General features: G+C 40.9%; 1 protein-coding gene across 6 annotated transcripts; it reads right to left on the minus strand.

Annotated features, from left to right (window-relative positions):
* Positions 1–5420: 5420 nt before the first annotated feature.
* b3gnt9 (UDP-GlcNAc:betaGal beta-1,3-N-acetylglucosaminyltransferase 9) lies at positions 5421–12274 on the minus strand. 6 transcript variants are annotated; one of them, XM_074632032.1, is made up of 8 exons: positions 12229–12274; positions 12027–12118; positions 10784–11205; positions 10545–10664; positions 8604–9029; positions 7644–7885; positions 7294–7549; positions 5421–7210 (listed from the first exon to the last, which is right to left on the minus strand). In XM_074632032.1, the coding sequence occupies exons 3-8, from the start codon at positions 10889–10891 to the stop codon at positions 6866–6868; spliced, it is 1497 nt and encodes a 498-aa protein (XP_074488133.1). In that variant the 5' UTR covers positions 10892–11205; positions 12027–12118; positions 12229–12274; the 3' UTR covers positions 5421–6865. The 6 variants fall into 6 exon arrangements, with proteins under 6 accessions (XP_074488133.1, XP_074488134.1, XP_074488137.1 ...); XM_074632033.1 differs by having other exon boundaries at positions 12027–12103; positions 12229–12252; XM_074632036.1 differs by lacking the exon at positions 12229–12274 and having other exon boundaries at positions 8604–9026; positions 12027–12213.
* Between the last annotated feature and the right edge of the window lie 875 nt (positions 12275–13149).

Genomic DNA, 13149 nt, shown 5'->3' on the forward strand with positions numbered 1-13149 from the left:
TTGAAACCAAATTGCATCACAGTGCGAGTTAGCTTGTGACCGGCAGCATCCAGAAGGAATAGCCAACCAACTGTACTTTGCCTACATTTCTCATTCATTGTAATGGAAACTACGAATTAAGGGTAAACTTTTACAATTCACCAATAGTAGCCTTTATTTACAGTACCTTCCCTCTGAACAGATTTCCAATGGTTTCTTACCGTACATATGACCATGAGAAGACATTAATTTCTGTGCTGTAGAAATCCAGTTAGTCAGGCTGTTCTGAGAATTACTTTCATGTATTTGGGCCCTGATTCTTGGGAGTTGATGTTGGTGTACAAATGCTGTAAATACTTGTGTGCTCTTCTTCTGGCATCCTCTTATTTACATGATCTTAATGGCTTGCCTGGCACTGACACAACTGACTCAGGCTGAGTATCCTAATATTTCTTCCTTGAGATTAGGCTAAAAACTCAGGAGGGAGGCATCCGCTCACAACTGACTCATTAACAAGCACTGGAATTTTTTTTTGTTTTATTTAATTTCTTTTTATTCCAGACCACTCAGTATTGAAACTTTTTTCTTGTGCAATGTTAAGGCTGCAAGTACACAGAAGTGTCGGGTGCTAGTAGACAGCCCTGCTTCAGCTCTGCTTGAACTGCTATTGTTCACATTTGATCCACAGAAACATGATAAAATAAAAAAAGCTCTATTTACACAGGCAGGGAAAATGATAATCCTTCACATCTGGACTGGAGGACAGCTCTGGTTGAGATGTTTTGTTTAGTTTTTTTTGCAGAGTGAACCGAATCTTGATTTAGAGTCTAGCATTGGCATGTTGCTAGATTTTACGTGTACTTGTTTACACTAGAAAAAACTATCTTGTAGCTTTCTCATAGCCAGACTCTCTTAAATGAGGTGATGTGGTTTCTGATGAATGTTTCACAATCTGGTTTCTTAAACTGGGATCCCAAAAGCAAGAGTAATGTTTCAAGATGAATTCCACCAAACAAATTTTCTCATTGAGCTCCCAGGTTTTAAGATGTTTCAGAGCTGGCTGTCCAGCAATAGCTCATGAACCTGGAAACGAATAAAGTTCCCTACTCCTGTTCTGGTTTATCCACAAAAATGTTGAATAGGGAAACCAATGTCATATAATTGCCATGACAGCTATATTCCAACATTTTACTACAACTTGCTTTTCTGCGAGTAAATGTGAGAAAATCAAGAAAACACAAAACATTGTGCCTCATCTCCCACCGAGCCTGTCTTTGACTTACGTCTCTATCTCTCCTCTGTACAAAGGAATCTCGTTGTACATACAGTTTGAGAATGCATTTGAACTGCATCATTGTACAGTACGTGTGTGTGTGCGTGTCACTGAGCATTAGCAACAAGCTAACATGGTACTATGGCCGTCTGTCCTTTTAGTTTTCCTGCAAACTGCAGAGAGGTTGGGTTGGGTTTCCCAAAACAAGGATGGCTTTTTCAGGTGTTGTTTTCTCTTTAACCAACCGCAATGTTTTTGTACTTTGTTCCGTTTTATGTGGTGTGTTTATAACACCAAACACCCAGAACAATGTGCAAATGTTCACAACCCTTAAAAGCTCATCACAGTTAGTTACTGTGGAATACATGATTTTTGCAATGCAATTCTGCCATTGCAAGGATTTCATTAAAACCTGAAGGAAAACCATTCCTCGTCTTCCTCCATACTATAAATTTGTCATTGCCCAAAAGATCTCAGTGTTTATTTGAGCTTCGCACCATTGGAAGCAGTTGGGTCAAAGACGATATGAAAAAAGAAACAGTAGAGGCAGCAGTGAATGAATCAAGATTCTTCTGAGGGAAAACAAACATACAATGCTCAATGATTTTGTGGAAACTGAGTCCAACACAATGTACACTATACAATACACGTAATACAAGAAACAATTCTACTCATTTACCCAGTTTTGGTAAGCCCAGCGCCATAGGCGGTCCGTGCTGTGAGGTGCATTGTTACTAACAGATACTGAGAGAGGAGCTATAGGTTGCTGGGTAGTTAATCTCACCCAAACTCAGGTGGACATATCACATCCTTGTTTTTCTAAAATATTTAAGCTCGATAAACAAGTGAAAGATCTCGAGGTCTGTGTGGCTTTTAAATTTCACCTTTTTCTTTTTTTATTATTTCATTGAATGCAGGAATGAATGATTGTCATAACCAGATTGTTGTAATTTGTAACGGACAGATTCAGTTCAGTGTAATGTTAATCTCATATTAACGCTTTGTATTGTCTGTTCTTGGTATCATACGTTCTGTTGCCCATCTCGCTTATTCTCCTTAGAATATTTTTTGTGGACTCAGTGCATTTTAAGCCCATTTCTGGAAATGGGGCAGTTATACTTAATTAAAACTTGTGAAATTCATTGGAATGTGGCGTTTTATATTTTGAATACTATAACTTTGTGTATGAAGAAATAAGTTGATTCATTCAGCATGTCCACTGAAAACAGGCAATAACAATACCATGTAGTGCAAAGAGAAGGATTGGGTTGACTGAAAGCTTTGCTCCAGCAAATTACTTTTGACTGTGTTTGATGACGGTTGTTGAGAACAACTCCAATGCGACATTTGGACTTTTATGAAATCAAATGCTCACAATTCATTAACGTCAAAGTTCATTTTCTGTGTGCAACCAGGATATGAAAAAAACAATAAAAATGTGGATGTGAAAAAGATTGGGAGGTTTTTCTTTCTTAGTTTACACAACCACAAAACTCACTTATATTGTAAAATTTTGCAAAAATATTTACAGCTGCTGACCTTTGGCTCCTTGTAGCATTCACCATTAGGACACAGGTGTTATACCTAATTAGGAGTAAAAGGAGGAGTAAACACATTTTTTCATGTTAATTACAGCTGTCAATCGATTCAAATATTTAATTGGGATAAATCACATGACTGCCCATAGCTAATCACGATTAATCGCAAATAAATCACACATTTCTTATCTGTTCAAATTTGTACCTTAAAGGGAAATTTGTCAAGTATTTAATACTCTTATCAACATGGGAGTTGGCAAATATGCTTGCTTTATGCAAATGTATGTATACTGTATATTTATTATTGGAAATCTATTATCAACACAAAACAATGACAAATATTGTCCAGAAACCCTCACAGGTACTGCATTTAGCATAAAGAATATGCTCAAATCATAACATTGCAAACCCAAGCCCAACAGGCAACAACAGCTGTCAGTGTGTCAGTGTGCTGACTTGACTATGATTGCCCCAAAACTGCATGTGATTATCATAAAGTGGGCATGTCTGTAAAGGGGAGACTCGTGGGTACCCATATAACCCATTTACATTCAGAGGTCAGAGGTCAAGGGACCCCGTTGGGTCCCTGGCACTTTCGTGCTCGGGCCCTAATAAAAAGGCTGATAATGATGGTAGCAGTGGGTGTCAAGCAGGCAACAGACAGTAGCAGATGCAACCATGATCCAGGTGTAACCCCGATCCATGGATACCTGCGAGACGAGAAAGCACAAAGACTCTAGGGAAGAAATCAAGTTAGTAACTTGCATGAATGGGACATGAATATATACAGAAGGAGAGAGGAGCTCAGTGTGTCATAGGAAGTCCCCCGGCAGTCTAGGCCTATGGCAGCATAACTAGGGGCTGGTCCAAGGCAGCCTGAACCAGACCTGGGCCAGCCCTAACTATAAGCATTAACAAAGAAGAAAGTCTTAAGCCTACTCTTAAATGTGGAGAGGGTGTCTGCCTCCCGAACTGAAACTGGGAGCTGGTTCCACAGAAGAGGAGCTTGATAGCTGAAGGCTCTGGCTCACATTCTACTTTTGGAGACTCTAGGAACATGGCATACTATACTATGACATTTTTCTATGACAATTTATGCCAAACTATAAACATTTTCAGGACTTTTTAATGACATACTATACTATTACATTTTTCTATGACATATTTCTGACATACTATACTATGACCTTTTTATGGCATTTTATGGCATACTATACTATGACATTTTATACTATGCCTTTTTTATATGACTACTACTACTAATGTTACTACAACAGCTACTAAAACAACTACTACTACTACTACTTGATTTGATAGTTAACAAATGTTTGTTCCATGCACTCCAGTTCTCGTCTCCTCCAGGCCCTTCAAGTCCCTTTTTTCATTCAGCAGTCTGGACAGAAAACAGTCACATTTATACAAACATTTACAAAACATATACAGTCTCTCTTCTGCTCCAATAACAGAACCTGTTCACCACTTTTTAAACAGACTTTTTGCATCAGTTTTCATGGACAATAAATTCAAATCTTGTACAACACCTCGGGTCTTTTCTCTTTCCCTCCGTATACATCTTTATGAAGCAGGTTCATGGGGCAGCTGTCCCTGTGACACAATAAAACAATACATGATCAAATTGGATGTTTGAGCCAGATGTAATACAATTCCCTTCAGGCGATCCTGAGATATCGATTTCACAAGAATGGGACGGACATATGGTCACAGTGACCTTTGACCACCAAAATCAAATCAGTTCGCCTTTAAGTCCAAGTGAACGTTTATGACAAATTTGAAGAAATTCCCTCAAGGCGTTCCTGAGATATCACATTCACAAGGATGGGACGGACGTGAGGTCACAGTGACCTTGACCTTTGACCACCACAATCTAATCAGTTCATCCTTGAGTCCAAGTAGACATTTGTGCCTAATTTGAAAAAAATCCCTCCAGGCGTTCCTGAGATATCGTGTTCACAAGAATGGAAGGGACGTATGTATGTACAGCCCGATAGACGGAAAAACCCCAAAACACACATTGGACATTGCTAACAAACATTTCTGCTGAGCAGCTGGCTGGCTGTAATGACAGCACCAAAGGAGAGGGGAGAGGGGGTTGGAGTGGGTGCTGTTTCCACATGGTCCTCTTGACTGCAGTTTCTCTTGCTTTTTTTTAATATATATAACATTAGTTTTCAGACTGTAAAAAAATGGAGGTGTATTGGTATAATGCCTTCTGAAAATGTGAGGACACATGTATTTTTAATATAAAATCCAGTGGCCCAGAAATGAAAACGCTCTCTGAGCAACTCTACTGTGCTTTTACACCTTACACTGTAGTGTGCGTGCATTCAGGGTTACACTAAGACGTCGCATCTCACTTTCATTACTGAAGCAAGTCGGATACCATGTTGTTTCGCTTAACAACAGACATAACAATGAAGACCTTTGGATGATGTGTGAAGCTAATCTTGTAGCTGCATTTCTTGTTAAATTCTGTCTCAGCTATAACAGGTTTGCTCTTCCCCAACCAGGACGACATTGTTTTGGCACTTCTTTTCGGCAAACTTCTTGCTAACCGGGCCTCTGTTAGAGGTTTTGGCAGGAATTAATTAATGAAGGAAGGAAACATTCAGTTCCTTGTAGCCCTAGACATCTACTAACCTTTATTCAAAAAGCACATTCAGTACACAGGGTTGTGTGGTACATGCAAAGTATTGATGGAGATTTTCCCTTCAAAACATTTTAACTTTAACATTTAAAATCAAACTAGCTGTTGGTGTTAATACACTTTTTGATGAGTTAAACGGAGTGCAAAATCTAAATAATGAATTAAATTAAATTAAATTGGGGATCAGTTATTACAATTCATTCTGAGGGGAACATGAATGTGTGTACCAAATTTTATGGCAATCCATCCAATATATGTCGAGGCATTTCACTCAAAACCACAAATGGCAACCTCATTGTGGGATCATCAAAGTTATTAGCACACATCCTCTCAGCACCAATGAAATAGTGGAGACATTTCAGTCTAAACGTAGAGCCACACAGCTAGCATGGCAAAATGGGCACCAGCTGCAGTCCAGAGCACATGAGCTTGTTGAACAATCACACTAATAGACAATCTGTTTCGATCTGTCTAGGTCTGTGAACATGTTTTGCTGTTGAAATGCAGTTACATTGAACATTTTGAAAACATATGAGGGTAAAGATATGAAGAGTTTTTTAACGAAAAACAGAATTATACATACAAAAAATCAAATCATTATAATTATAGTAATAATAGTGTTCACATGAAAGTACATATCTGACTCCTCAAATAGCAGGCTTTTCCACAAACATTCAGCAGAGGTTTTGTGTGTGTGTGTGTGTGTGTGTGTGTGTGTGTGTGTGTGCGCGCGCTATGGTCCCAGCTGGTTCCCATTTAGGCTTCATTGTTTGTCCTCCAGGGAACAGATAGTATAACTGTCCATTTGTGCCTCTATCCAGCATAAGGGAGTGAGGAGCATCTCTGCTAGTGATTCACGGTGAGAACACAAAAAATCCCTACTGTCCTTCCACGCACCCAGTACACACATCCATCTCCAGTCCTGGCTGTCCTCACAGTCCAATGTGAGTCAGTATATTAACAATGTTGAGGTCTCAGACACATGGGTGCTTTTACGCTTGGATGAGGTTAAACCAGCTAACCACATGTCGTTATGTTGTCCTTATAGATCTTACTATGTCTCTGTGTAAACAATTATAACACAATACATTCTGAAGAATAAACATTCAAAAGTCACAATCTTCTTTGCAAATCAAGGTCTTGCTGCATGGTTGTTCACTGTATGAATGCACAGATGGGCTTGGATGGCAAAAGCCCAAATTCTCTTTGGGCTTCCTCGCTGAAAAAATCTGAAGTCTTTGCCAATTCATTTCCCCAAAGATGATCTACCAGCTTGGATAAAGTCTCATATAACTCAACTGTGCTTTTGAACACATCACAAACCTTTGAAGTTGGCCACAGATCCTGCTTTATAACCGTTTTGTCCTTGCTAGGGCTTTTGCAGATCCCACTCGGCCCTGCAGGGAGTCACTAATGTGTGACAAACACCTGCTTCTCACCGTAGTCCTTCTCTACTCCTGTCGTTACTCCCATCTTATCCTTCCACTTAAAGGGCCAGGATGTCGGGCTAGTCCTGTTGTGGCAGCTCAGCTTGGGGTCGTGCAGGAGGTTCCACATGAGCCAGATCTGAGGAACACTGAGGCTGTGAACAACCATTAGTTCCCTGTAGAAACAGGGGTCAAAGGTCTGAAGGTGGGGTGCTGCAGATGGTCGGGGAATTCCGAAGGTCCGAAAGCCCTGGTGGCGTGATGGTTTGACTCCAATCAGCTGGAGGCACATTCCCAGAAAGACATCATCAATGGGGAACAACTCCACCTGGAAGTGAAAAAAACATTATAGATCAAAGAATTCTAAAAACTGACAGACTAAAATATTAAAACTGTCGAACTGTGAAGTACCTGTTGACAGGCAGAGCTAAGTCTCCGAGCCGTATGTCCCGACATGACAAACCCTCCTCCCCCTGCGTAATTCGGGTACAAACCCCCTCCATAAACAAACTCTGGCACATAGTATTTGGAACTGCGCCGGCGAATGGGTTTAGCATGGATAATAATATCACCAACAAACAGATCCTTGTCTGGCTTTTGACCTTGTAGCATCTCTAGTATATTCTCCACATTAACATACACATCAGCATCACCCTTGAAGATGAATCTGTATGAGAAGAGATAATAGGAAGAGCATCAGATATGAATCACATTAAGCTAAGAATCAGTTCAACTCCTGATTTAAGCTTATAAACACTGACTTGACGTGAGGACAGCTGCTGTTAACCCATTCCAGAAAATGTGTTTCCTTTAGTGTCAGGTTGAAGAAGGTGTCTTCAAAGTCCCAAAGCAGGATATCCCTAAAGGTTTGACTCTCGTAGGTCAAGAGCCGATCCCACAGAGGCAGAGCAGTCCGATTCCTGGGAACCCCTAGCAGGAAAACGGTACGGATGGTCACACCATTTTGGATAAGTCCCTCTTTACCCCATGTCCGACGTACCACCTAGAAATAATTAAGTGCAGAGAGAAAGAGATTATTTTGCTGACCAAGAAATTGACTGAGTGAATAAAATGTTTTTGATTTTGGTATCAGAAGTGTTCTGTCCGAGTAGTATTGACCAATCAACTTTGAGCAGGCTTTAGCTGCATGCAGGTTAACACTCTGTGTGGAGAACAAAAGAGGCGCAATGCATTGGCCATCGGCTATCATCTGACAGTGATTTATCTTTCTATTAATCTCTATAAACAGATCTGTATATGAATGCAGATATAAAATCCAGTCATGGCTGTCTCTCAAATCCAACTGCATTCTCGTGACAAATGTAAGTCCAATATTCACTCTCCTTTTAGCTCTAGTTTTGGTCACCACCAATTCCTGAAGGAAATATCTGGCTCTATAGCTGCTAAATGCTCCACTGTGTTCACAAGCTAGTTGCTAACTTTGTCCGTCTGCTGTTTAGTGCTGGGCAGGTAGTGTACAGTGGGTCTATCAGAACTTTTTTCACTGAAAACAGCCTCTGGCTGCTACAATGAACTACACTGAGAGCAGTGAGAGTAAAACAAAACAGCAAAGATGCGTGCTGTAAAACAAAAACAACGAGCTTTAAGACACTAAATAGCTTGGGTGAAAATTTAGCCTAATTTCTGTACTAATTCACAACAAATTTTTCAAAAGCGTAAATTTTTTGCCAATGTCCTACATACAACATGGCGTATTTTACCTGACGTTTATCAAAATCTGCAGGGATGGATTTCACCGCAATGAGCATGTAGGGAGTAGTAGTAGACCCTTTACTTCCTCCTCCTTCTTCCACCACTGCTCCTCCGATGTGACATTTGTCTGGCTGGTCTATGAGCAGCTTAAAGTTTCTGTTGTCCTTTTCTCTCAGATAACCCTCAAAGTCAAAAGGTGGCATTGTGGGCAGGGGCTTGCCAGCGGCCTTAGTCGGCACAGCATTCTTCCGTCGCGACTTGGATTTCCCCTTAGATTTAACCTGAGGTTTGGACTTAGACTGAGGAGGTTTGGACTTGGGCTGAAGTGATTTGGTCTTGGACTGAGGAGGTTTGGCCTTGGGCTGAGGAGGTTTGGACTTGGGCTGGGGGTTGCAGGGAGGCAGCTGTGGCTCTGAAGGGCTGGATGGGATCTGCTAATTAGGAAAAATTATGTGAGACAGAGGACGGAGGACATTTATTATAACAAGTACATGTTATCTTAATGAACATATAATAAAGTTTTATGTGAAAAAGAAAGGTCAAAACTAAAACAACTAACATTGAAAACTAGCATCATAATTTCTGTTTATACTGCTCCATGTTTATCTCTACCAAGTTCATTATAAAATGTGTTGGACCCTCTGTGGATCAGTACAGATGGACATTCACGCAAACATAAATACAAACATACTGTGTGTACATACACTGATGCACTCTACATATGCAGTATGAATATTCAAACAGCACATATTGTACCGTGCTCGAACACTGGTTGTGGATTTCAGCTCAGCAGTAAACACTGTGAAAACAAGGCAAAAGTGAGCATGGCTCACATACCCCCGTGCACTGCTTGACCCCTACTAAAGTAGGGCCAAAGGTTTTGCCCTTTTGGAAAAATGTCAAAAATTTTGGTCACCCTGGACTTCTATTCACCAAAAGGCACAACTAGACCGCACTGTCAACCATCAGACCAAATTCGAAGTTCCTAAGTTAAATAAGTTTCAGAGTTCTACTCCGGAAAAAACAAAATTGAAGTCGAAAAAAATCACAGTTTTTGGCCAAAATTTCAAAAGTTTTGGGCACCCTGGACTTCTAACACCCAAAAGGCACAACTAAACCACACTGTCAACCATCATACAAAATTTGAAGTTCCTCAGTTAAATAGTTTCCGAGTTCTGCTCCAGAAACGAAAGTGTGACACGCGAACGGACAGAAGGACGGACAGACATGCGGAGTGCAATATACCCCCGACTACGTTGTCGCGGGGGTATAATATACAATTAATATGCTCTCCTCAAAGCCACCAGACACCAGTCAGGCAACAGTTATTTTACCTTGCTGATTGTCGTAAAACACTTGCTCCAAAAACTCCACAGAAACCAAATAAAACTCTTCAAAACCATCTTTGTTAGTCTTTCCGCTGTTGTAACAAACACCAACAGTGGTTTGAAAGTTTGAAAGAGAGACTAAGTAACAGATGCAAAAAAAATAGGTAACCAGCATAACATTTTTAATGTTTACTAACCCTGCTTCTGGTGTGGCCGTACTTGTAATGGACAAGGAGTCTACAGCCTATTTTCAGCAGACTTTCCCGTGTTTAAAAATTTAAATATACATGCTAATTTTGGTGGAAAAACGGTATAACAGCAAGCACCTTTCCCACTGGACAAAAAACCCACAGACACCCGCTAACATCTGGCTTTAGTCTTCAGTGGGAAAGGTTAGCATCGGCATTCATTACCGGGACAAATTACTCTACAGTAGTCACGGATATTTATCGGCTCCAGCTCCGATCGGTAGTGATGGAAACATGACACCGGGGTGGAAACGCTCATTTTTAGTGCACCCATTATCATTATACCCATTATACAATATGAAGACACTTTGATTCTGAAACCTACATGCAAACAAGCACATACATTCACAACTTGAATCATATCAGCTCATACCCCTGGAGACTCCTGGCCTACTTTAGCCCTACTGGCACCCAGTAAGGTCCTGCTGGAGCTGGTAGAGCCATGGAAATCCAGCCTCCACACAGGCCTGTCCCACCCAGAGGAAAGCACGGCCTGGAAAAATTGGTGGGATTTCATGGGACATGGGAAGTGGACAGGTGATTTTAAAGAATTTATGAGAAGGAGAAGGCTGTATTGTCTAGTTCCTATGCTGTGAGTGGGTCCATCCTTACCTGGCGGGCATAGAGCAGCACACAGAAGAGCACCAGTAGCATCATCGTGCACAACACATCTCCCTTCACATGCAGGATCCTCCTCATTGCTGCGATCTTCCTCAGCATCTTCTGAAGACACTGACTTCAGTTAAGTATCGAACAGGAATGCAGTGGCCAGGGACGGCTGCAGTTCATGCTGCTTTGCAGACAGCAGTGGAGGCTGATATGGACCAGATTTGAGTTTGCAGGCTACTCTGCAGAATTTGATGAAGCGATGTGGCGATTCTCCTTCCTACGCCCTGCTGCATTACTAAACATCACCTCAAACAGTCTTCAAACTTCACAGTTTGTCTGTAAAAAAACTCATATCACGGGATGTACGTCCATCGTGTCGGGCTTCATCCTCCCCTTCTCCTCAGGCACCAATGGGTGGGGGCATCCTGGAAAACAACACATTTTCATTAACTTTGATGCTCCCTGTTGCAAAGAGGATATTGATACTTCTTGTCCCTTCCCCTCTTCTCCTAAGGAGGATGAACCTTTCCTGGAAGTGATTGTGAAACCCTCTCACATCTTCTTTTGAGGAATAAAGGCAAAAAAAAGCAAATACGATGCACTAGACCAAAAGACACAGCCAAACATCTACTTTCCCTTCCAATTTTAATACAGTGCTTACTTACGTCTCAGTAGCATGGTTTTTGTCATTTGGAGTTCAAAAGGTGTCCTGGCATCTTTGCTGAAACTGACTAAATGTGATGCTGAGCTTTGAACATAGTTACCTGCTGCACATCACCTTGAAGCAGTTACCGTTCGAGGATAAACAATATAAATTATTAATATTCAAAGTTATTGCTTGGTGATGAAATTGCAATCACCAACATGTCTTTTCCTCGATCTCCATCTATTCCGTTCAGAAGGGGGAGTGTCTGTCTTATGTAAGTGAGTATGAGGGTACCAACTCTTTCAAAGAACACTGTGTCCCAACAGTCTTTTTAATATGCGGACATCCCTAAATAATGCCCTGTTATATATGTGACAGTCTAATCACAGCTATCTGTCTCTGTCAAACAGCAACACATTCCTCAAAAGCATGACCAACAAGCCTCGCAAACTTCTCGCGCAGTCTAAAACAGAAAGTGACCAATCCTTTCTCGCTCTATATTCCGCATGTTTCACAGGATCAACAACAAGTCTGCTCTGGTTTTTATAACCACAATAGTTAGGAAATGTTCCCTGGTTAATGCAAGTCATTCAAACTTACCAGACCCAGCGGAGGGGGAGGTCAAACTGGAAACATCTGGGCTGAGGATGTGAGGAGCTGCAACACAGCCTCCTGCTCTGCAGACACAGAGACTGATGTCCAAAAGTTTCCAAAGACAAAGACCCAATGAGAGAAGAGGAGAGACTGTATTTATGAGCGTGTGTGTGTGTGTGTGTTGGTGAGGAAGGTTACAAAGAGTTACCTGGCGCTGAGCCTGTCTTCACGAGCTGCGGTTGCCTTCAAGTGCTGTAGGAAATATCCAAAGATGCACTGTCAACGAAATAAACTCGAGTGTAGGAAATTATAAATTCATTTTTAGAAAGATTTTTTCTTCATGTAGGGTCAGCTATTCAGGAAATATAACTAACACGGCTTGTTGTCAGTTTTAGGTTCAACGTCTCTGTACAAAAGTAACTGATTGTTACAAACACTGTAATTATGAGCGTGTCTCTGTAAGGGAGTTATACCCATATAATCTGAATACAGCATAGGATATTATATTTAATAATCCTTTTTTTTAATATAAATTATTAAAAAAAAAGGTGTGTAGTATATAAGTAGTTTTACCAACAACTCATCTGTCAATTCGGAAGTACTTACTAGAATGTATCGGGATTTATGAGCCAGTTGTCAGAGGGACGAGCTAACAAGGAGCCCTTGAACGCAGCATCTTAGCCTGACCACGTGACTAAAGCTGGAGCGGAGCGACTTGAAGCCAGATGCCAACACAGCAAACTGAGGAGGATGAAGGAAGAAAGAGATGAGAGGAATATAAATCAAAGTGCAGAGTTAAAGTCATGATAATGAGTCATGTCCTTTACTAGCTGGTCTCTACAAGGTAGTAAAAGATCAAGGCCAGCTAAATAGTTCACTAGTTTAAGCAACACAGCCACACACACACACACACAGCATGAGCAGCAGTGATAGTTATTTATGACTATAGACTGGCTCTTTACTGAACCATATGTAGCGCCTATAGAATGCAGCTCGTAAGTGAACATGTGTGCATCCAATCAGAACTATTCAGAAAGTTGGCAAGATGAGGTTGGAAAAGCTGAAAGTACAAAGTGAAAAATGTTCTGTGGGGTTTCGGTCTTTACAACTTGCTGGATACAGGGTATAG

The sequence above is a fragment of the Sebastes fasciatus genome, chromosome 4 (genome assembly GCF_043250625.1).
Source record: "Sebastes fasciatus isolate fSebFas1 chromosome 4, fSebFas1.pri, whole genome shotgun sequence".
In the NCBI taxonomy this organism is placed as follows: Eukaryota; Metazoa; Chordata; class Actinopteri; order Perciformes; family Sebastidae; genus Sebastes; species Sebastes fasciatus.